Genomic DNA, 25769 nt, shown 5'->3' with positions numbered 1-25769 from the left:
ACACATACACACTCATAAACAGAGAAAAAGGGAAAAAATATGTATCGTTGCTTCCCAAGTCCACGTCCTCAATTTGGGATGATTTGTTGTCTATTCAGGTATTCCATAGATGCAAGGTACATCAAATTGATTGTGGAGATTTAATCCGCTGCTCCTGAGGCTGCTGGGAGAGATTTCCCTTTCTCCTCTTTGTTCGTCCAGTTCCTGGGGTTTAGCTTTGGATTTGTACCCGTCTCTGCGTGTAGCTCACCTAAGGGCATCTGTTCCTCGCTCAGACAGGATGGGGTTAAAGGAGCTGCTGATTCTGGGCTCTGGCTCACTAATGCTGCGGGGAGGGAGGGGTACGGAGTGTGGGGCGAGCCTGCGACGGCAGAGGACCACGTGACGTTGCACCAGCCTGAGGATCTGTGTTCTCCCAGGGAAGTTGTCCCTGGATCATGGGACCCTAGCAGTGGCGGGCTGCACAGGCTCCTGGGAGGGGCGGTGTGGATACTGACCTGTGCTCGCACACAGGCTTCTTGGTGCCGGTGGCAGCCGCCTTAGCGTCTCATGCCCGTCTCTGGGGTCCGCACTGATAGCTGCGGCTCGCGCCAGTCTCTGGAGCTCCTTTAAGCAGCGCTCTTAATCCCCTCTCCTCGCGCACCAGGAAACAAAGAGGGAAGAAAAAGTCTCTTGCCTCTTCGGCCATTCCAGACATTTTCCCGGACTCCCTCCTGGATAGCTATGGCGCACTAGCCCCGTTTAGGGGCTGTGTTCACGCAGCCAACCCCTGTCCTCTCCCTGGAATCCGACTGAAGCCCAAGCCTCGGCTCCCAATCCCCGCCCGCCCCGGCGGGGGAGCAGACAAGCCTCTCCGGCTGGTCGGCACCGATCCTCTGTGTAGGAATCTCTCCGCTTTGCCCTCCGCACCCCTGTTGCTGTGCTCTCCTCCGTGGCGCCAAAGCTTCCCCCCTCTGCCACCTGCAGTCTCCGCCCGCGAAGGGGCTTCCTAGTGTGTGGAAGCTTTCCCTCCTTCACAGCTCCCTCCCGCTGGTGCAGATCCCGTCCCTATTCTTTCGTCTCTGTTTTATTTATTTTTTTTCTTTTGCCCTACCCTGATACGTGGGGAGTTTCTTGCCTTTTGGGAGGTCTAAGGTCTTCTGCCAGCATTCAGTAGGTGTTCTGTAGGAGTTGTTCCACATGTAGATGTATTTCTGACGTATTTGTGGGGAGGAGGGTGATCTCCATGTCTTACTCTTCCGCCATCTTGAAGCTCCTCCCTCCCATACACATTTTAAGATTTTTTGTTCTAGTTCTGTAAAACATGTCACTGGTAATTTGATAGGGATTGCATTGAATCTGTAGATTGCTGTGAGTAGGATAGTCATTTTCACAATATTGATTTTTCCAATCCAAGAACATGGTATATCTCTCCATCTGTTTGCATCATTTTTGATGTCTTTCACGAGTGTCTTAGAGTTTTCTGAGTCAGGTCTTTTACCTGCTTAGGTGGGTTTATTCCTAGGTATTTTATTCTTTTTGTTGCAATGGTGAATGGGATTGTTTGCTTAATTTCTCTTTCTTATCTTTCGTTGTTAGTGTATAGGAATGCAAGTGATTTCTGTGCATTAATTTTGTTTCCTGCAACTTTAGCAAATTCATTGATTAGCTCTAGTAGTTTTCTGGTGGCATCTTTAGGATTCTCTATGTATAGTATCATGTCATCTGCAAATAGTGACAGTTTTACTTCTTCTTTTCCAATTTGTATTCCTTTTATTTCTTTTCCTTCTCTGATTGCCGTGGCTAGGACTTACAAAGTATGTTGAATAATAGTGGCGAGAGTGGAAATCCTTGTCTTTTTCCTGATCTTAGAGGAAAGGCTTTCAGTTTTTTACCATTGAGAATGATGTTTGCTGTGGGTTTGTCGTATATGGCCTTTATGATGTTGAGGTAGGTTCCCTCTGTGCCCACTTTCTGGAGAGTTTTTATCATAAATGGGGTGTTGAATTTTGTCAAAAGCTTTTTCTGCATCTATTGAGATGATCATATGGTTTTTCTTCTTCAATTTGTTAATATGGTGTATCACATTGATTGATTTGTGTATATTGAAGAATCCTTGCATACCCTGGATAAATCCCACTTGATCATGGTGTATGGTCCTTTTAATGTGTTGTTGGATTCTGTTTGCTAGTGTTTTGTTGAGGATTTTTGCATCTATATTCATCAGTGATATTGGTCTGTAATTTTCTTTTTTTTGTAGTATCTTTGTCTGGTTTTGGTATCAGGGTGATGATGGCCTCATAGAATAAGTTTGGGGGTGTTCCTTCTTCAATTTTTTGGAAGAGTTTGAGAAAATTGGTGTTACCTCTTCTCTAAATATTTGATAGAATTCACCTGTGAAGCCATCTGATCCTGGAACTTTTGTTTGTTGGAAGATTTTTAATCACAGTTTCAATTTCAGTGCTTGTGATTGGTCTCTTCATATTTTCTATTTTTTCCTGGTTCAGTCTTGGAAGGTTATACCTTTCTACGAATTTGTCTGTTTCTTCAAGGTTGTCCATTTTATTGGCATAGAGTTGCTTGTAGTAGTCTCTTAGGATGCTTTGTATTTCTACAGTGTCAGTTGTAACTTCTCCATTTTCATTTCTAATTTTATTGATTGGAGTCCTCTCCCTCTTTTTCTTGATAAGTCTGGCTAAAGGTTTATCAATTTTGTTTATCTTCTTAAAGAACCAGCTTTTAGTTTTATTGATCTTTGCTATTGTTTTCTTTGTTTCTGTTTCATTGATGTCTGCTCTAATCTTTATTATTTCTTTCCTTCTACTAACTTTCGGTTTTGTTTGTTCTTCTTTCTCTAGTTCCTTTAGGTGTAAGGTTAGATTGTTTATTTGAGATTTTTCTTGTTTCTTGAGGTTGGCTTGTATTGCTCTAAACTTCCCTCTTAGAACTGTTTTTGCTGCATCCCATAGGTTTTGGATCGTGTTTTCTTTGTCATTTGTCTCTAGGTATTTTCTGATTTTGTCTTTGATTTCTTCAGTGATCTCTTGGTTATTTAGTAACATATTGTTTAGCCTCCATGTGTTTGTGTTTTTTATGTTTTTTTCCTTTTAATTGACTTCTAATCTCATAGTATTGTGGTCGAAAAAGATGTTTGATATGATTACAGTTTTCTTAAATTTACTGAGGCTTGATTTGTGACCCAAGATGTGATCCATCCTGGAGAATGTTCTGTGTGCACTTGAGAAGAAAGTGTAATCTGCTGTTTTTGGATGGAATGTCCTACAAATATCAATTAAATCTAACTGGTCTATTGTGTCATTTAAAGCTTGTCTTTCCTTATTAATTTTCTGTCTGGATGATCTGTCCATTGGTGAAGTGAGGTGTTTAAGTCCCCCACTATTATTGTGTTACTCTCAATTTCCTCTTTTATAGCTGTTAGCTGTTGCCTTATGTATTGAGGTGCTCCTATGTTGGGTGCATATATATTTCTAATTGTTATATCTACTTCTTGGATTGATCCCTTGATCATTATGTGGTGTCCTTCCTTGTCTCTTGTAACATTCTTTATTTTAAAGTCTATTTTATCTGATATGAGTATTGCTACTCCAGCTTTCTTTTGATTCCCATTTGCATGGAATGTTTTTTTTTATAATAATACCATTTTATTAGCAGAGAGTGATACTAGTATGTTAAAATCTTTCTGAGGTAGAGAATCATTTAACAAAATTTATGAAACCCTTTTGATTCCCTTTGTTCCCTATATATCCCTTTATAATTCTGACTTTTCTTCTCTGGTTGGTGACTTTGTTTTTTCTCCACTGTTTTAAGTATCTAAAATGATTCTTCATACTTTCTTATGTGAATATCTTTTATCTGTGATGCTGCCCACCACTAATACTCAGATCAAACTCTGTTCTACAAGGGAAACTCTATTTAGTGACCAAATAGAAACAGAATAATAGCCCAGAAAGATTCTACGTTTTTTAATTTTTATTTATTTATTTTTTTAATTTTTTAATTTTAATTGACAGCCTGTGGCCTTCCTAGGATTCTTGTTTCCATCGATTTTGTCTGCTTCTCTTCTGGGTTATCATTTTTTTTTCTGATTGATATGCCCCATCTGAATGACCTAACACTACGTCCTCTAAGAAATCATCAGAATCAATGACAGTTTAGATCAGATAATTCCGGCTTCTGCACTTTAGTTCACTTTCTATTGCTGTAGGGTGTTTTTCAGGGCCCCTAATCACCATCTAATTCAATCTCATTTTACCACAAGGATTTATAGATAGCATGTTGCTATTTTTCAGCAAGACAACTAACTAGACTACTTTGTCATCTGTCAGAATACCTCCTTCTGCCTACTTCTTTCTGCTATCCCCTTTTAATTAGTATAAATTATTACTCCACATGGCCTGCTCTCATCTCCTTAGGGTAAAGGCTTACTCTTACAGACCTACTGCCTTGAGTTAAATCCCAGATCACCCTCCTGAATAGGATATTACATATGATTTTACTCATCTTACTTTCTTTGTCTTCTGCCTTAATTTCTGAAGCTTTACCATGCATTTAACAGTTTTGTTCCATAAAGTCCAGATCTATTGGTACGTATGTATTGTGTATATGTGTACGTGGGGGTAGGTATATTTATATAGGCCATTATTGGGGAATTAGGAGCAGTGAAGCCTCTTGGATAGTATTTTAATATTTGACAGATTATTTTTGCTTATCCAGCACTCTTGGATAACAATTGGATAACTATTTTATCATACTTTGCCTTTGTTATTATGTATGCTTCAACTGGAGAGGAAGCAATGAAAAATTTAATTAATTAAATGTAGTAGCTATTTCATTCCTTTGCTCATGCTTTAAATTCAGATGCTTCATGGTTTCAAAGCATTTACATATAAATTATCTCATTTTGACTGTATAAAAACCTTGTGAAGTTGACAGAGCTAACATTATTTCCTCTTCTTTAGAGTTAAGGAAGCTAAGGTATAAGGAATTTCAAGTCACTTGCCCAGCAAATAAGAGATTGGTTAATATTTGAACCCTAGTCATGTTGTTCCTGTCTAGTTGTTTTTCTGATCTACCAGTCTATTTGGATTAGCTAGATATTGTTAATTGTTAGAAGGAAGTGATTAGTATGCTTGGTAATACTGTTGTAGATTAAACTGGTATTTTATCAATTTAAATTTATAAATAAGAGATATATTTGGTATATTTTATTATACATGGGAATAGTAAAATGCTTAAGTGTGAATTTGACTTAAACATAGATTTTTTACTATGACTTTAGTGTTTTTCTTCACATTTCTTCTATATAATTTAAATATATTAGGCTATAGAATCAAAGAATGCAGAAGGAATATTTGATGCCAATCTGCATTTAAAAGCCCAAGTTGATCAACTTACTGGAAGGAATGAAGAATTAAGACAGGAGCTCAGGGAATCTCGGAAGGAGGCTATAAATTATTCTCAGCAGTTGACAAAAGCAAATTTAAAGGTGAGAATTTTATTATATAAAAGAAAATGCTAAGCATATGAATAAAGATTTAATATGAAACATTTAATTTTTTTTAATGACTATTTAATGAGAAAATGCCCCTTGAATTAATTCTTTCAACGTTTGGAAACCTTCTGTTTGAATTTTTTTAATTAAATTAGTGGAAAACTAAGTACTGTGTAACATAAAAGGATACAAAAATTCTAAATCTATTCCTAGACATTTCTAAGTAGTAGTAATTATAAATTAAATTATAATTTAATTAATACTTGGCAGAGCATTCATATATCTACTTGTTCAAGATATTCAGTAGGAAGTGTTAGTTACTGCTTTTAAATTTGTCTTTCTTTGGGTGTAAGAGATGAGATTCTCATTTCTGAACTGTTCGTTTGCAGATAGATCATCTTGAAAAAGAGACCAGTCTTTTACGACAATCAGAAGGATCAAATGTTGTGTTTAAAGGAGTAGACTTACCTGATGGGGTAGCACCATCTAGTGCCAATATCATTAATTCTCAGAATGAATATTTAATACATATCTTACAGGTACTGAAAATTTTATATGTGAGTAACAAAAATAGTTGATAGTATGTTTTATAATTTAATCATCATATATTCCTTTGCGTTCTTAGAATATTAACAGTGAAATGTTTTTTTAATGATTTTGATATTAGATGGAATGTTATGAATAAAAGCAGTTTATTCCATTTATCTGAATGAGAAGCATGTGTGCCATTCATATGAAATATATGATTGACAGATAGAATAACATGCAGCTACTATAAGGTAGTAATGTATAAATAAGGTGAGCTCTTTTATTTATTGCTGGTTGGAAAAGCAATTCACATGAATAAAGTCTGACACAGCTTTTTGTGTAGTGATTAGAATTGTTCCTTTTTTTGTGTGTTAACTACAAGAAGAAACTTTTAAACAAAATTGTCTTTTATCTCTTTCTTCCCTTTACCCTATAAGGTATTAGTTAATCTGTTAGCAAATTAGAAAGGATACTGCTTGCCTTGTGTTTGTTTCTCAATTTTGCTGTCTATATTACAGTCATTATGAATGGCATAATGAGGGATGCTTTTCATTATTTCATTTGAGTGTGAATACCCGTAATATCACATACATTGCAAATATAATCACAAAAATGTGTTCAGAATCAATGAAAGTAAGTTTTTGATTATAAGCACTGCTGTTTCCCTTTCCTAAATAATCCATTTGTGAATATACTTGAGTTATGATTATCAGATGCTTGTATTTGTATATTAATTAATCATTTTTTGAGTATTAGAAATTACTTATTAGAACATTATAATTCATGTTATATCATTACTTTTAAATTTATAATTTTAGCATTCTTCATGAATTTATTCTTCTTCAATACAGGAACATTGTCAATAAGTGATAGAAGTATTGCATTGTCATGTTACTTGTGATAAGATTCATTTTTTTCATCTTTATATAAAAAACACATGAGAAGCATTGTGGTAGATTAGAGAACCAATTTGGAATCTGAAAACCTGTTCAAAGTGGCAAAACAAGTACTTGGACTCCCAATCCTAAGGCAGCATAGAGTGATAGAAGTAGCAAGGTCTTTGGAGTCAGCCAGACCTGACTGCAAGTGTTAGATCTGCAATATGTAAAGCACCTGGCACTGAGCTTGGCATGTGTGCTTAGAAAATGGTTACCAAGGGTAGTATTAATGAGTTTTTTAATGTTGAGTAAGTTACTTGATCTTTCTAAGTCTCAAATTTCTTCATCTTCAAAATGAAATAATTGGAAAGGACAATTTGACTGGAGCTATGAATGCATATGTTCATTAAAGGGTATGTGGGACTGAGTGGCTAAAGGTAAGTTTGTAACCACTGTATCTGATCATTTGTATGGTTACTGTAACTACTCTGTATGATGAAAATAATTTTATCTGTTTCATAGCACTTCTCATTTACACATATTACCTCATTCCATATGCCATAAGGTATTCAAAATAATCATAGAAATGACCTGTGCTGCTTATGGATTTGCTATTATCTTTTGTATATTTTTCTATAATCTTGTCAGAATATGAATTTATACCTTCAAATTTAAAATATATCCTGATGCTTTTTTCATTCTCATTTTTAAACCAATTTTTAGGAACTAGAATATAAAGAAAATAAGTTAAAGAATTTAGAAGATTCTCTTGAAGACTATAACAGAAAATTCGCAGTAATTCGTCATCAACAGAGCTTATTATATAAAGAATACCTAAGGTATAGGTGTTAGCAAAACTTTATAAATATAATTGAAGAATATTCGTGTTAAAGCTAAGTAACAAAAAATATTTAGATACTTTCTTTTACTTTTTCTTCCTGCCTCTTTACCTCCGCTTTGTGTCTTAGTTCCTTATCTATAAAATTCTGTGATAGTAATACTTTTTCATAGGGTTATTATGAAACTTAAATGAATTATGTGAAAATGCCCAGATATGAGCATTTTGTGAATATTATAGCACATATGAACTGTTTATAAATGTCAGCTGTTAGCATCATTCTTCATCATCACCATCATCATTATTCATATATTTTCATGGGGAACTAACCTGTTTGTGCTTATCTCTGCCATCTCATCTGTACCAATGGACTAATATCCTTAGTAATAGTTAGAATACCTGATTAAAGGTGATTTAAACACTAAGAGTGACTACAATTTGATCTAACAAGAAAACCAAAGCTAATTATAGGATAGGTCATGTTTGGGAGTCTTATAGTATAGGTCATATTATCTCCTATGTTGGTTATAAAATAGCTGAAGGAAGGAGTTCAAGGAAGATGGAACCATGACCATTGAAGAAGAGGGGCATTTTTTTTTCACATAACTTTTTATTTTTACATGAAATTTTTTCCAGAGGCTGCTGGCAGACTTAGATCTCATGAGTCAGAATTGGGTTAATGAGCTGTCCAAGTCATATGTCCAGGTTTGAATCATTCAGTTCAAAGAGAATGCTGACACCATAATTGGTTTATGCCAAGCAGATTGCAGGTCTGGATAGGCAACAATGTCTTATACACCTTCTTTTAAGTCTAATTATTTCTCATTTTGTTTGTATTCTAGATATTTTATAAGTATTTAACACTCAAATTTAAGAGTAGAGTCAGGGGCTTTCCTGGTGGCACAGTGGTTGAGAGTCCACCTGCCGATGCAGGGGACATGGGTTCGTGCCCGTGGTCTGGGAGGATCCCACATGCTGCGGAGCGGCTGGGCCCGTGGGCCATGGCCGCTGAGCCTGCATGTCCAGAGCCTGTGGTCCGCAACAGGAGAGGCCACAACAGTGAGGGGCCCGTGTACCGAAAAAAAAAAAAAGAATTTTACTATAAGAGTAGGGTCAGAATACTGAGACTTGATTTCCAGAATTAGTTTGGGGTATTGATTATTTTCTTAATTGTTTTCTGTTTTTAATAAAATATTTATAAGATTCAGCTGCAATTGTTATATTGTAACAATTGTAAAGTAATAATTTGTAGATAAATGAAAATGATAAAATAATTTCTTTACCTTTCATTTATTAAATAAAAATATAACTTTCAGGATAAATCCTTTCAAGTGGCATTTCTACTTATGTTATCAGGTATTGACTAGTTATGATTTCTCTTATTTTATAGAAACTAAATTTCCATAATCTATAGCTATCTCTTCCTATAGTTAAATATTTTATTAGGTTTACTGTATTGTCATTTTTATTTTTTTAAGTGAAAAGAAGACCTGGAAAACAGAATCTGAAACAATGAAAGAGGAAAAGAGAAAACTTGAGGATCAAATCCAACAAGATGCTATAAAAATAAAAGAATATAATGTAAGTAAAGCACTTTTAAGATCAATATATAATACTGTACAAACTAAGATAGCTAGATTTAACAAGTTATATAAATGTGACTTTGTGCAGAATTTGCTCAGTGCTCTTCAGATGGATTCAGATGAAATGAAAAAAACACTTTCAGAAAATAGCAGAAAGCTCACAGTCTTACAAGTGAATGAAAAGTCACTCATAAGGCAATATACTACTTTAGTAGAAATGGAGAGACAGCTTAGAAAAGAAAATTGGAAACAGAAGAATGAATTGGTATCAATGGAGGCTGAAGTTGGTGAAAAAATTGGACGTTTGCAACGTTTTAAGGTACGTCTGATTTTTTTCAACTCTGAAAATTTTCAAACGTGAAGAAGAAAGGATAGGGCTTCCCTGGTGGCGCAGTGGTTGAGAGTCCGCCTGCCGATGCAGGGGACACGGGTTTGTGCCCCGGTCCGGGAGGATCCCACATGCCGCGGAGCAGCTGGGCCCGTGAGCCATGGCCACTGAGCCTGCGTGTCTGGAGCCTGTGCTCTGCAACAGGAGAGGCCACAACAGTGAGAGGCCCGCATACCGCAAAAAAAAAAAAAAAGAAGAAGAAGAAAGGATAGTATGATGAATACCCATCACCTGGATTAATAGTTAACATTTATTAACATTCCACTCTAATTGCTTCATCTGTTTTTTTGTAAGAATATTTTAATTGCAGACATTTCTCCCCTAAATATTTTAGTGTGCATCTCTAAAAAAGTCTTTTTCTGTTTACATAACCGCAATAACTTTATCACACTTAACAAAATTGACAACAATACCTTATATTATCTAACGTCCAGATCATATTCACATTTCCTCAGTTGTCCCAGGATCCAGTCAAGGACCCTGCATTGTATTTGGATGTTACATGTCCTAAGTCTTTTAAATATAGAATCTCCCCCTTTTTTTCCTCCTCTCTCTGAAAAATAATGAATATTTATCTGATTATTTTCTTTCATAATTTTACTTGTTCCTGTATCCATTGTATTTACTAAAAGTTAGCTTTGAAGCCTTGGTTATATTAAGGTTAAACATTTTTGGCAAGAACACTTCATAAGTAATGTTTTGTACTTTATAAGTAGTACTTTATAGTGTATCACTTCAAGAGATGGAATGTCTGGTAGTCCCATGTTTCATGATTGATTACTTTCTTAAGGGGGAGACAGCCATATATCTCTATTATTAAGTGATTTAGTTAATTCTTTGGTGATATTTTGATACCATGCAAATAACCAGTTCTTCATCATTTCTTCTAATGGTTTTAGTGTCCACTGGTGATTGTTGTTGCCTGATCCAATTATTTCATTAAGAGTTGCAAAAATCATGATTTTCTAATTATATTATGTTCTCTTCATTTACTAGCAGGTATTCTTTATAAAATAAAGAGCTTCTCCTCATTAGCCCAAGCTCTTTGGTTATCTTGAAGTATGGTTCCTAACTAGAAAGGCAAGATAAAAACTGGTCATTCTTTCCTTTTCATGACCAGTTTTCAGAATACAGAGTTTGTATAGTCTGCTTCTGCCTATCCCCTCCCACCCACTGCACCCTCCAGCTTTCTCTTCTTTAAGTATCATAACAGACTCACACACTTTTAAATATTCAGTGTGTTTTACTCAGGTGTAGTCATTATTCTTTTGTCTCAACTTTGGCCAGTGAGAGCCCTTTAAAGAAGGTTCTTGTATCCTATTTGACAGAAATACGTTAGTCTTTGAACCAAGCTGCAAAACTTAGTTTGTTTTCTGGAACAACATATGTCCAAGAGGTACCTTGTATACTTCTTAGGCAGGCTTGGAATGAGCCATTTCTCTAAAGAGCCCTGGTTCATTTTAGTGGGGACAGCATTTAGATACCAAAAACGAGTCCTAGGTGTCATTGCTCTTGGAGTGTCATTGCTACTAGTCCAGTTAGGAAAATATGTATAGATTTAAATCATGAGTTCATATTGTTATTTTTAATTCAAATTTAACATTTTAGGATAAGTAAGAGTATGGAGTTTTTACTAACCTTTGATTTTGTACTTTATTTTTTTAACACGGAAATCTATTAAAATAACATTAAAATAATTATTTTTTATACTACAATATTCATACATTAATTTGAAAACAGTAATCTTGTATTGGTATTAACAATAATAATACCAGTGCTACTAGATATAAAGTTTCTTTACAGTTCTTATTTTCTTTAGAATATCTCTCACTAGGGATGTATCGTCATGGTAACATATTCTATAGTGACTTGAAGTAATTCTCCTCTTTGTGTGGTTATGCTATACAATTGCTATATAGTTAGGTTCATTTATTTTACATTTGTTTTCAGTTTTAGGGATAACTTTTTAAAAAATTAAATTTGAATATATAAAACATTCACATGTACAAAAGATGTCAGCAGAGAAATCTTATGTCTGTCCTTGTACCTTTCACTTCATTCTACTTCATCCTTTCACCCCCTTTAGGTAACTGATAATCCTTCTAATGTTTCCTTTTGCAAGTTATTAACAAAGATACAAAAAGTTGCATGCCATGCAACTCTTCTGCACCTTGCTTTACATCTGATCAGACCTTATTTAAGCATGTATATGTTCATTTGACATGTCTAAATTTACATAGGAGCATGTAAATAGAAGAATTCAAAGTAAAATTAGAATGAACTTGAGTTCCTTGCCACCCCCTTTTAAATATAGTAATGGGTGAAATTGTCATGCTAATAAACCTATTTTCAATATGAAATGTTTTGTGTTAGATTTTGTAGAATGTACTTTTCTTAGAGTATTACAAATATAGCTAATGTTTGAGATAGAAGGGAAGAAAGAACTAGAATCTTCTTCCTCTTCAACCTGATTGGTCAACCTGGATTTTTTGTTTGTTTTTGCAACAATTGGAAAGCCAAAAAAAGGGATATTTTTAAGGATGGGAAACATGATTTCCCTCACCACAAAGCAAAAGTGAAACTGAATCCCAAGGGTAAGGTAGACTAGGGTGTATTTATTTATATAGAGAAGTTTTCAAATTGAGATCTGAAGCACTATTACAAATATTTTCCCCTCATTACTCTACTTCAGAATGAATTATAACCATAAATTCTTTTTATTTTTTTTAAATTTTTTTATTTTTAAAATTTTTTTGGCCAAGCCGCACAGTTTGCGGGATCGTAGTTCCCTGACCGGGGATTGAACCCAGGCCACCACAGTGAAAGCACTGAGTCCTAACCAATTTATGAGTCCTCCAGGGAACTCATAAATTCCTTATCTTCCTCATTTCATAAATTTGGTTTCATGTTCAGTATTTTCTTTTTGGTGTTAATACAGTGTCTTTGAATAGTGACTCTTATAGCTCTGTAGCTAAAGAGTTGAAGATGAACCAAGTAATTTAAAGCCTTTGATATTATTTGTTACAGATAGCTATGATGCAGAGAAGTTTTTTTTCCCTAAATAATGTTTCTTTCCTGTGAACAAAAAATTTTCTTTTATTATAAAGCTAGTTTGTTATTAATTACAAATAAGCAGAAATAGCAAAGTTGGAAATGTTACCTGTGATGATGCAAATTTTGCCATTTAAAAGAAGTTTTTTTTTAATCTTATGAAATTTAGAAAAGCCATCCAAAGATATATTCTAAGTGATATTTTTTTTGCTGCTGTATATTACGTGTTTCTCAAATTAACTGAATTTCATTTAACTATGACAGGAGTTATAAAAGGATTCACTGTATTTTTATTATGATTTAAAATTTCCAAATATTATTTCTTGTATGAAAGTATTTAATAGTTATTGTAATATATTGTAATATATGCAATATATGCAATTCTTGAGAAATCTAATTTTTTAAATTATTCTAAAATCTGTTTTGCTTTCAGCTATATTATCTTATCCTCATAAGTGGCTAGTGCCTTTACCAGAAAAAAATACACCACCTTAATCCAGTGTATCTTTATTTACATAGGAAATGGCTGTTTTCAAGATTGCAGCACTCCAAAAAGTTATAGATAATAGTGTCTCTCTGTCTGAACTAGCATTGGCCAATAAACAATACAATGAACTGACTGCTAAGTACAGAGACATCTTGCAAAAAGATAATATGCTTGTTCAAAGAACAAATAACTTGGAACACCTAGAGGTAAGTATGTGTGATCCTTAAACCTTGTGATTTTAGCCATTCTTCTTTGGTGATATCTTATCTATAGGTGCAAAATGACTTCTGGATGACTTCTTCCAGGTTATCTTCCTTAGCCCACTTGTGTGATTTAGCTGAATGAAATCTCTTTCCATCAGGTACTTAAAAAAGAAAAAAGAACATGGAACAGATAGGATAATGTAGTCAGAAGAGGAAGCATTATTAAGTACCCATTCCTTTCTCTTGCCCTGATCCCAGTGTAAATTATTCCCTCATGGTCCATGGCTCTTTGGGGTGGATGTAGCAGAGAGTAGATGAGATATCCATGGTTCTTCCTGGACCTTGGATGAGTTCTGCAAATCCCTATCCTTTCTTACTGTAGAGAGAGAGAAGAATAGGATGGAGTATCATTAGTTTAATTAAAGGAGTCTATGAATGTGGCCCAGACCCTTTGTAATTGTCTTCTAGCCACTCGACCTTCGTACCTTTTACAGCAGGCAAAACAAGCTCCTGATTTTGTTTATCTTTATGAAAAATAAAGGCTTATGTCTTTTGGTTCATTCTCTTTAATGATCCTCTCATTGGAATGGAAGGAGATATAATTCTTTTGGCTCAAAAGCTCTCACTTGCTTAGGGGGACACGTTCAAGAAAACATTCTGAATAGCTTTCAATGACTCCTACAAAATTATCTGAGTCATTATTTATTAATATTAACTAGAAATAATCATGATCAGTTTACTTTTTATTATTTTTGAAGAGAGATGATTATGTTAATTTTTATGGAAAATTCTAAATATTTAAGTGTGATAAAAATTTATTTTTTCCCATCTTTCATGTCTGTTGTCTTCTCTTCTCTAGCATTAGACAATCATAGATAAGAAATCTCCTGCAGGTAGCGTATCAATGAGTAATTTTTAACTTTTAAAACTTATTTTCCCAGATAATATTTTTCATCTCTACTCAAACCTTAAAAAATTTTGTCTCTGTATTATATCCTTTTCTCTCCTTTACTTCCTGTATCTCAGTTATAATTCTGAACATATGTCTCTATCTGTTGGCAATGTCTTAGTTTTATTCTTTATTATCTTCACTGTGGTAACCATTACCCATACCATTACCTCCAGTGTTGTATCCTCCTTGCTGCCACCAAAGTGATCATTCTAAACCTGCATCTGACCATGTCCTTCCCTTGCTTAAAACCTCTCAAAAGTTGCCAGTCACTTAAAGAATAAGTGACTTTTGTGATTAGCCCGCACATAACTCATGTCATCTACTGTGACATTCTAAGGAGTTTCACAATTAATGTTTTAGAAAGTGAACTACCAGTTTTCTCCACCACAGTGTTTCGTATGTTCTTCTGTACATGCAGTTTTCTTTGTTTAGAAAGCCCTTCCTCCTCTCCCAGTTTTTCTGCTCAGTGAATTTCTATTCATGTTTCAAAACTTTTTTCAGACACTACCTTTTTTTCTGTAGCATCCTTCTTTATAGAAAAAACTCACCCTCTCTGTTATTTCTATATTTTGTACCTAGTTCTGCTATTTATATCACATCATATTATATGTGTTTATATGTGTGCCTCTCCTACAGGAATATAAGCCTCTTGATATCAGAAACTCTACTTAGTTCATTTTTGTGGGTTTGGTACCTGCTGTTTGGCACAGAGTTAGAGCTAATAGATGTTAACTTCAGGGATTGAATAAAGGTGATGAAAATCAGATTTTAGAAGATGAAAAACAGAGTGGGTGGTAAAGAAATACAAAAACCGAATGGGTGATAAGGCAATTAAAAAAATGGAAATTTTGATAATAGCAGACAAGAGAAATAGATATGGACTAAGGTAAAATTAAGAAGAGGATTTGCTGTGTTTTTTCAAAAAAATTTTTTTAATAAGGAGACCAATGAAGTTTGAGAGGAGAGGAAAAGAAAATTTAGAGCTAAAGGGGAGAGAATGATTGAATATTAGAGGTAAGAGTGGTAATAAATGAGGGTGCAGTACCAGGGCAGGGGTATGAAAATGGGATATGAAGCAAGGCCACAGTTATCCTTTGAAAGAGTCTGGAAGTAAGAGAAGCAAAAAGGGTAGCAAGATATTTAAAACACCTTAAGCCCTTTTTTGTTTTTCTCCTACGAATTTACAGTACCTAGGAACTGGGCTGTAATTGTGCATGTTACCAGAGAGTCATGTTTTATTCCCTTATCTTCCTTTTCATTATAACATCGCCCTTTAAAAAAAAAAAAAAAATCTCGGGACTTCCCTGGTGGCGCAGTGGTTAAGAATCCACCTGCTAATGCAGGGGACACGGGTTCGAGCTCTGGTCCGGGAAGATCTCACGTGCTGTGGAGCAGCTAAGCCCGTGCGCCACAACTATTGAAGCCCGTGCGCCACAACTATTGAAGCCCTTGCGCCGCAACTATTGAAGCCCGTGCGCCTAGAGCTGGTGCTCTGCAACAAGAGAAGTCACCACAATGAGTAAGCCCGTGGACCGCAACGAAGAGTAGCCTCCGCTCATCGCAACTAGAGAAAGCCTGTATGCAGCAACGAGGGTCCAGCCTAGCCAAAAATAAATAAATAAATTTATTTAAAAAAAAATGTCATTACCCTGTTTTATTTTTCTTCATAATGGTTATTACCTGACAGTATGTTATATATTGGCTTATTTTCAAATTGCTCCATTAAAATACAAGTTTTAGGATGGAATTTGTTTACCATTGCAGTCCAGTGCTTAGAATACCTGGCATGTAGTAGACATTCTATTTGTTAAAATGAAGAATAAATGAGCTTAAAATATTATACTTATGTGCCAACTCCTACATTTTATGTTTCCAGCCTGACTTCTCAGAACTCTGTTCTTCTGTATGGAATTACCTACTTAACAACTCATGTTTCAAGGGGATCTCTAATTTAACGTGTCCAAATTTAATTCCTGATGTCTATTTCTCTCATAGTTGTTTCTGTTTCAGTGTATGCCACTATTATCTACTCATTTAGTTAAGGCAGATATCTTAGAATTATTCTCTAGTCATTCCTTTCCTTTATCATTTTCCACCCAAATGTAATTAATTCTTATGTGTCCTCTTTTCTCTATCTTCCCTGCTATAAGTGTAATCTAAACCAGTGTCATCTCTCATCTGGACTTTACAGTATCTTCCTGACTAATTTCTCATTTCTCTATTTACCCCTTTATTGATTCTCCACATTTTATTCAGAATGATTTGTTAAAACTTCTTCCTTTAAATCTTTAAATGATTTCCTATTATACCTTAAGTTACATTCCAGTTACTTGTCTTGACATACCATGCCTTGCCTGGTATGGCCCCCTATAATCTCTCCAACTTTTTTTTTTATTCCTCTTCACTCTGATTGTTGCTCACTGTGTTCAAGTCCTCTAATACTCCAGACTCTTTCCTGCTTTGGAGCATCTGGATTTACCAGTAGTATATCAGTTCTTTCCATGGCTGGTTTCTTGTCAAGATTGGCTCCTTCTCTTACCATCAGTTTCAGCTTAAATACCACCTCTTCAGTGGTTAATACTTTCTTTAAGCACTCTATCTGGATATGCTACTTTTTATTATTCTTTGGTTTTGTACTCTGTTTCTTTCTAGATCTTGACCTGTTTAGTGAATTTTTTTCTTTGATTATCTGTTCACATTCTGCTGCATTCCACACTCCTCCCCAACTCCTACCACACATATATCCACAGACACCAAATGGTGAGGCCTATGAAGGCCAGAAGTTTGTCTGTTTCTTTTCATCATGAACATACAGTACCTGTCACCGATGGCATGCTGTGGATGCTCAGTAACCCTTGGTATGAATGAGGGAAGTAAGCACTGCTTTATGAAGATTGTGAGACTCTGGAGTGTTCCACGTTGGCCAAAGTGAACATGGCAGAAGCTAATACTCAGGAGTTTAGGGCCACATATCGGATATACAAGGTTTTGATGATTATTTTAAAATAATATATGTGTGTGTATACAACATATATGTTATGTGTATGTCTATCTGTATTACATGCAGAGGAACTTCTACATTCGTTAAAAAAAACTAGATTGTGAGCTTTAGGAGATTATTATATAAAGTTCAGACAGTGTCACATCTGTGGTATTAATCTGAATTACAATGTAGTTGCTCAGTGATGTTTCTATTTTATTCAGTGTGAAAATGCATCCCTAAAAGAACAAATGGAGTCTGTAAGTAAAGAACTGGAGATTACCAAGGAAAAACTTCACACTATTGAACAAGCCTGGGAACAAGAAACTAAATTAGGTAAGTATTATGACTCATAATATAAAATGATTAAGATCCAATAGTGAATATTTTTCATTTAAAGTGCCTTTCTATACCAGATAAAAAGGAAATATTTTGATAAAAATTCACTCTCTGCCTAACAGTTTAATTTAACAGGCAGTTGATGAATAATATCTCATACTAACCTTTACCAAAGTTAGGTTTTTAGTTATTAAATTGGATTTGTTTCTAATGAAATCATATGTTAAAAATGTATGACTGAGCATTAGCTATACTGAACCATTTAACAATTAAAACTGATGATAATTTTGAAATACCTGTATTTTAATGATAGTATTATGAGTTTTTTCACTGTATAGAGTTATATTAGGAATATATCATTTTATATTTTTAAATTAAAAGATCACCTAGAACATCAGAAAAATTTGAGAAGAATTTATATTGCTCATAGTTCCACTACTGTATCATTTTTTTGTATGACCTTATACATGCTTATATATTTTATATACTTTAAATTATAATAAACATTATATGCTATATTTAGTAGATATCAAAATATTTCATTTTTTATTCATCATACTTATAAATATTCATGCAGTAAGTTACTGTGTTTGGGTGATTAAATCACTAGCTTTTCTAATTTTTGCTATTGCTTATAGTGCTGCAGTGAACATCTTCATTTACATCTAACAGAGATATTGTCTTAAAGGGTATTAAAATCTTTGTGGCTTCTGCTAGGATTTTCCATATTAGTTTTTCAAATGGTTATCCTAGTTCACAACATTTAAATAATTTTATCTCACTAGCATTATGCTTTATAATTTTCAAATAAATTTGCCCCTTTGGATAAAATGTTTTAATTTGTTTTCTAGACCTTAGAGTGCTAATGCTATTCAAAGTTTCTGTTACTATTAAATTGGTAACTGAGACATGTAGCTTAGAGAGGCTTAACATTGGGAAGTCTAAAATAAGCTACTCTTAGAAATGTACTTTTTAATTCATTAAGAGATTAAAAGTGAATTGACTTCCATGTAGCTCTTACATAAAAGAAGATACCATTTTAACTAAGATATAGAAAAGGATATTATATACAGTTTTAGTAAGTTCTTTGTTCATTCTATCCTGTGTTTCTTTAATAAGTGCTGAATTCCCTATAGAAATTCCTTAATTTTCAAATACCTTAATCTCTCCGATACATGGCTTTATAGCACTGAAGTTTTTTTTTTTAATATAAAGTCTAGCTTTATTTTTTAAAAGATTTTACAAGTCTGTCAACCTCAAACATGCATAGGTGAATTATTCACATCTTCCATCAGATGAGGCTTACAGTTTCGATCCCTCTCAGAAAAAATAAGTAAAAAATAAATTTTTTCACAGATATTTATCCACTACATTACTCAGCTTAGTTCTGAAGTTTTCTCTCTATAAATACTTTAACACAGCTGCTAGTGGTAGTACTGTTGTTGTACAGCTGCACATGGCTATAATTTTACAAGCATGCCTTATTCTTGCTAGCTCCCTGGTTTGGCTCCAGGGTCCAAATCTTGTAGAGGAAAAATAAAGGTTAACTGGGCTGCCAGAAAAGCACACTGAATGCATCCTGTAGTGCTCTGTGACAAGCCAGAGAAGGAGTACAGCCTCCAGCAAGGTCCTGTGGAGAGGCAGCTCTGAGGTGGTTTAAATACCTTTGTTTAAGGTGTTTCCTTATCTTGGAATGACCTCACCATTGCCTGTCTTCCAAAGCCAAGGTTCAAATGTCAACCCCTCAGTTCTGAACAGAGACATGAGAAGATTCGCTCCAAATTCTGGAACTCCACAATAAATCACTGAAGTTTAAAAGCTTTTATTTCCTGGTGCCCTTATATCTTTGTTTAAAAGTGTCACTTTTTTAGCTTTTTCCATGCGGGAATTGATTGGTGTTGGGCTGTTACCCTCTCTCTAGGACACTCCAAACACAAGAATATAGAGTAGACTAGTGTCTATTGCAGCCCCTGTGATGTGCCTCTTTTCATTATCAAAGTTTAGCACTAAAGAGAATGGAGAAGAGTTTTTATGTTCCTAGTATATCTGTATTTACTGCAATTTTTTTTTCTTTCCTTCATGGTGCTTAGGGTTGCCTGAATGAATCTCTGTACCATAATGGTTTCCTAACACTTTTAGCTTCTTTCAGTAACATTACTGTTAGCTATTTGATCACTGCTTACAGCAGCTATTCTAAAATCATATACTATTTAAAGACACAGAACAAAATGAAGCACTTCTTAAAGCTGAGACAGACACCAAAACAGTTTAGTTTCAAAAATATATATATTTCTTTGAGCAAACTCAGTTATAAAACTCAAGCTTGTGAAGCTAGAAAGATAGGAGGTGGCATTATTGGTGTTACGACTGTTTACAGAGTAAATCACTGCTTATTAGTTCCTTAAAATAATTGACTTCCCTGAACATATGGTTAATTGACTCTCTAAAAAAACTAAAACTACCAAATTTTTTTTCCTGGAGCATGTCTGTTATGCAAAGCAAAAGTATTAGTTTTCTCTTCTTAAAAGGTGACTAACTAATGATAATCCTACGTGATGCCTTTTCATGGTCAATGAGGGGGCTTTCGTTCTCTTTTCATTTAGCCACAAACTTCTGTGTCCAAAGATAAGCTATACAACTGCATATATGAGATAAGGGTATAATAACTGATAAAATAATTTAAAGTAAAATATTTGATATTAGATGTATACAAAGGCCAGATAAAGGTCAGGGTTAAAGAAGATACTTGGCGAAATCCCTAAATCACATGGCTTCAGATTTTACTTTTTTACTCTGAGTCATTGCACTTGTATTCACAAAGTAGTGTTGCTTCACTGTATTGCCTCTTAATACAGTTTATCTCCTTTCAGTTAACAAAATATATTTATTTGCCCTTTTTTGACTATCTACATGTGACACCTCCTACACTACATCTTTTACATTGTTATTTCAGTTCAGGCATACCTTGGACATATTGCACGTTTGGCTCCAGATTGGCACAACAAAACAAATATTGCAATAAATGAGTCACAGGAATTTTTTGGTCTCCCAGTACCTATAAAAGTTATGTTTACACTATACTATAGTCTATTAGTGTGCAACAGTATTATGTCTAAAAAAAATGTACATACCTTAATTTTAAAATACTTTATTGCTAAAAAATGCTAGCCATCATCTGAACCTTCATTTTGTCTTAATATTAACATCAAAGATCACTGATCATAGATACCATAACAAATATAATAAAGAAGTTTGAAATATTGTGAGGATTACCAGTGTGACACGAGACACGAAGTGAGCAAATGCTGTTGGAAACATGGCACCGACAGACTTGCTCAACTCAGCGTTGTTTGCCACAGACCTTCAATTTAAAAACAAACAAAAACAAAAAAATGCAGTATTTGCGAAGCTCCATAAAGCAAAGCACAATGAAACAAGGTATGCCTGTAATCCTATGAAGAATAATTTGTGTTATCATTTGATTGACAAAACATGTAAATCCCAGAGAGATTAGGATAGGCAGCATACGGATAAGAAGTAACAGAGCTGAGACTAGAGTCCAGGTCTGTCATAATTCAAAAGGCTCGTGTGTTTTCCGCATAACAATAGTGCCTCCTTACATACAATGTCTAAAATATCTGGGATAAACTTTAGATAAGAACAGCGTGAGATTTACCGAAGTATTGTTGCATTTAGGAAATGAATCTAACATGGATAAGGCAAAGAAATCAATAACCAATAGTGAGATTGTTTCTATTTCAAAAAAAATCACTATGCTGGAGATGAAGGAATTAAATGAAAGGCAGCGGGCTGAACATTCTCAAAAAATGTATGAACATGTGAAGACTTCATTGAAGCAAGTGGAAGAACGTAATTTTGAATTGGAAACCAAATTTGCTGAGGTTTGATATTATAATTTTTTTCATGCAGTTAGAGAGTAAAAAATCAGTCATGGTAGCCATTGTATTATTGGAAGAGGTTTGTTTGTAACTCTGAAGTAGCATATTAATATAGTGCTTGTGTTTCATGTAATGGGTAAATGATATATTTTTAAATCTGAAATGTTTAAAAAGAAAGCAGGTATTTTTGTGATTGAGTTTTTATTTCTCACCAGCATTACATTATTAGATTTAATGTGCAAAAAGATGTTATTTGCTTAATAATGGAATTGCCTTCCACTACCATCCCTTCATTTAACAGTTATTATTTCTGAGTGCCTAGTACATGCCAGATGCTGTATGGGAACTGGAGTTATAGCATGAAATAAAATAGACAGTAATCTCTCCTTTCAGGGACTTCATTCTAATAGGAAGTTTTAGACTTTTGATATGGTCAAAATTACTAAATTGGCTGGCAATAATATAGTTTGCAAATATTCAATAATTTATGGTGAAGTAGCACTCATAATATTCCTTTACCTTGAGAATGTGTATTTCTCAAATCATTCATGTTATTTTGTTTATTTTAAATGTCATTATATATTAATAAGATTTTATTAACTATTTAGATTTATTTATAGATGATATAGTTGAAGTAAAATATAATGAGCATATGGCATTTCAAGTAAATTAAGAATATCAGAGATTCATATCTTATTAGATTGTGACTTGATTAATATAAATGACTTTGGGTGGGTTGACATACAACTAGAGTTTTCATAATTTGTTCCTGGCTTTTTCTCCCCTTATCTTCGTCAATCTATTCTTAATACTTCACACCCAATGCAGTATCTGGACTAATGCAAAGTAAAGAGGACTGCAGTGTGCTGAAAGGTATAATAAAAGGAAAATGTCACCAAAAACTAACGTTTCTGAACGGTTTTTGTTACTTTTTCTCAGCTTACCAAAATCAATTTGGAAGCGCAGAAAGTGGAACAGATGTTAAGAGATGAATTAGCTGATAGTGTGAGCAAGACAGTAAGTGACGCTGATAGGCAACATATTCTAGAATTAGAGAAGAGTGAAATGGAACTAAAAGTTGAAGTATCAAAGTAAGTTCATGTGGAGTTTTTAGTCATTTGATTAGCTGTGTCTACTCTAATTTGTGTTTATGAACTCTAATTACAGTGGTAAAGGGGTAGTATCCTTAGTGGCAATTGTTACTGGTTTCTTTTTATTAGAACAGGGTTAAACAATATTAACAAGATTGATTTTTTACTAGCATAAGTAATAATATTGAAGAGGAAATAACTTCTCAAGATTTACATTTTTCAGAGCCCAGGAATAGTATTACAGGAAACACTGAACTAGAAATCAAGACTCTCTGAGATCTAGTTTTTCCACATACTAATATTTTTTTGGAGGGAAGGGTTGTGGCCATTTAATTTGTTTAAACTTAATTTATTAAGGGAGTAATAATACTTATTTCATAAGGTTGCTGTAAAAATAGAAATAAAATACGGATTTTGATTCAGTTTACATCTATTAAACATATACTGACTCATCTAATTACACTTAATAACCCTGATAACAGTGTTGTTTTCATTTTACATAAGGAAACAGTTTATTCTCTTAGAATTCAAAGTATCAATATATGTAAGGAGGAAATACTGTGTATACCAGGTAGATGCTGTCTAATCACTCTTTTGTAATTATGTGTTACTTCATTAGAAAAGTATGAGGATCCCTGAGTTTATCTGTCTAGCACAGATAATTAGTAGAAAGGGTTTATGGCTTACCCATAAAGTTATAGCCATTGTTTTAGAGTCTTGATAGTCCTTTTGGGAATATCAGTTATTCCCAGCCCTTTTCACTATGAATGACCCCATTTTTTATTCTTCCTTTCACCTCATGTACTTCATCTTTTGAAGTAAACTAATTTATAATTACTCATTTTGTTATATTTTAATTGGTGAAAACTTACATAACTGGCGGTAAGAGCTTCTAATCAGTATGAGGAAACCTGACTTATCTGTTACACTGAACTAAAGTTATTCCAGCCCAAAGTAAAATGCATTTTATTTTACCTGTTTAATCTTATCAAAATAGTCATATAGGAAATTTAATAACTTACCATCAAGCTCCACCCTTTTTTTGCAATTGTAGTAATTGTGTAATCTCTTTTTCACATTTCTGGTAACTAGCAAATTAAAATAAAGCAAATCAAAACATACATTAATTGATCTAGGGAACTTGGCAATTTTAAATTTCTGTATTCTTAACTGTACAGTTTATCAAGTAAGCCTACTTAATACCTTATTCCGTCTATACCAAACCATGATAATAAGCATCTCATGAAAAAAAGTGTGAGAGAGGAGTTCTTTGACCATATACATTTGGAAAATGCAAAAAATGTACAGGTTGAAATAATTTTTTACTCTAGAACTTCTCAGAGCATTTGATATGATATGTATATGAGTCTTCAAGGGAGAGGAATGTTGGGAATGGAGTATTTTTTACAGAACATTTGTTAACTCCTCATGGAATTATGTTTCATGAAACAGTTCAGGAAACTTTAGTATTTCATACAAAGAAGAGATGCTGCAAACTAATGGCTTTTCCAGGGGTCTAGAAATTTGAAATTTTAATATTTATTTACTTAGAAAACGTACCCAGTTGTATCTGAAGTATCTTATCACTTCCTAGACTAAAAGAGATTTCTGACATTGCCAAAAGGCAAGTTGAAATTTTGAATGCACAACAACAGTCCAGGGAAAAGGAAGTAGAGTCCATCAGAATGCAGCTGTTAGACTATCAGGTATGTGCAGTATTAACTCTTATATATAGATTCTTTTCTTTTTCCTAAATTTACATTAGATATTGGGATGATTTTGTAGTTTTAATCAGAGGATATATCAGATAGAGGCTCCTATTTTTGTTAGTTGTAAGTTGATTAGAAAAACTCGTTAATTTGAAATGCCATTCATAACACAGAAAAGCATTTAAATGCTTACAGATGCATTGTGCTGGCTGCTGACCAAAGCCCAGACAGTGAGGAGAAACATGTCTTTCATAACAATATTTTCTCTTGTATTTATATATAGTTTTTCACATATTCTCACATTATAAGTTCTTTTAGGATTAAAAAACCCCACATTGTCTGCATTAGTATTATTATCAATACTGTTATTAATATATGGAAGTTTTCAAAAAAACAGTAATATTCCAACTGTTAGATGCCAGATTTAGATTTTAAATAAGTTTGATTCTAGTTTTCTACACTTTTGCAATTAAAACAAGGTTAGATTTTTGTAGGATCTCATGTAGCACCCTGTTTTAAATTTTATTTAGTAAATTGTGATTTTAAAACCATGATAAGTTTCATTGGGAAAACTTGAAACTTCCTACAAACATATATTTTTTATATTAGGCACAGTCTGATGAAAAGGCACTAATTGCCAAGCTGCACCAACACGTTGTCTCTCTTCAAGTTAGTGAGGCTACCGCTCTTGGTAAGTTGGAGTCGGTTACGTCTAAGCTGCAGAAGATGGAGGCCCATAATTTGCGCTTAGAGCAGAAACTTGATGAAAAAGAACAAGCTCTCTATTCTGCCCGTTTGGAGGGGAGAAACAGAGCAACACATCTGCGCCAAACAATTCAGTCTCTACGACGGCAATTTAGTGGAGCTTTACCCTTGGCACAGCAGGAAACGTTCTCTAAAACAATGATTCAGTTACAAAACGACAAACTGAAGATAATGCAAGAAATGAAAAATTCTCAACAAGAACATAGAAATATGAAGAACAAAACACTGGAGATGGAATTAAAGTTAAAGGGGCTGGAAGAGTTAATAAGCACTTTAAAGGATGCCAGGGGAGCCCAAAAGGTAAAACATTGATTTTAAGTTCAGTATTTTCAAAAGAGTTATGTAATAACTTTGAGTTAATATGTGCCTATGTGAATAATGCTTAATATATGAACAAAATTCCGTGTATAATTTATTAATTCAGGTTTTATAAATTAGGAGTTTGGGCTATTTGGATATCTTTTTATAAATAAAATGAGACTCCTCTAAGCCATGGTTTCAATAGAAATGCTTAGATTGTATAATATCAAAGAATTTTAAACACTCTAGGAAAGTTTATATATTAATTAAATACTAATTATAATTTT

The 25769-nt window shown here is 34.0% G+C and overlaps 1 protein-coding gene across 14 annotated transcripts in view; it reads left to right on the top strand.

Annotated features, from left to right (window-relative positions):
• Positions 1–25769, top strand: part of CEP290 (centrosomal protein 290) — a 97310-nt gene that overhangs the window by 33662 nt on the left and 37879 nt on the right. For 12 of the 14 annotated variants that reach the window (XR_003432924.1, XM_027107131.1, XM_027107134.1 and 9 more), the window contains 11 exons: positions 5321–5485; positions 5881–6030; positions 7621–7736; positions 9214–9316; positions 9407–9637; positions 13277–13450; positions 17604–17715; positions 21415–21620; positions 22557–22708; positions 24303–24414; positions 25027–25482. Coding sequence is in view for 13 of the 14 variants with exons in the window: in XM_027107131.1 (XP_026962932.1) it covers positions 5321–5485; positions 5881–6030; positions 7621–7736; positions 9214–9316; positions 9407–9637; positions 13277–13450; positions 17604–17715; positions 21415–21620; positions 22557–22708; positions 24303–24414; positions 25027–25482 (1977 nt within the window). In the remaining variant the exon portion in view is untranslated. The remainder of the gene's footprint in view (positions 1–5320; positions 5486–5880; positions 6031–7620; positions 7737–9213; positions 9317–9406; positions 9638–13276; positions 13451–17603; positions 17716–21414; positions 21621–22556; positions 22709–24302; positions 24415–25026; positions 25483–25769) is intronic. The other 2 variants (XM_027107138.1, XM_027107139.1) reach the window with 2 other exon arrangements.

The sequence above is a fragment of the Aethalodelphis obliquidens genome, unplaced genomic scaffold, assembly GCF_003676395.1.
Source record: "Aethalodelphis obliquidens isolate GAN/ISIS:26980383/991018 unplaced genomic scaffold, ASM367639v1 scaffold8, whole genome shotgun sequence".
Lineage (NCBI taxonomy): Eukaryota > Metazoa > Chordata > Mammalia > Artiodactyla > Delphinidae > Aethalodelphis > Aethalodelphis obliquidens.
Note: the sequence above shows the minus strand (reverse complement) of the source record. Positions and strands in the feature narration are given on the sequence as shown.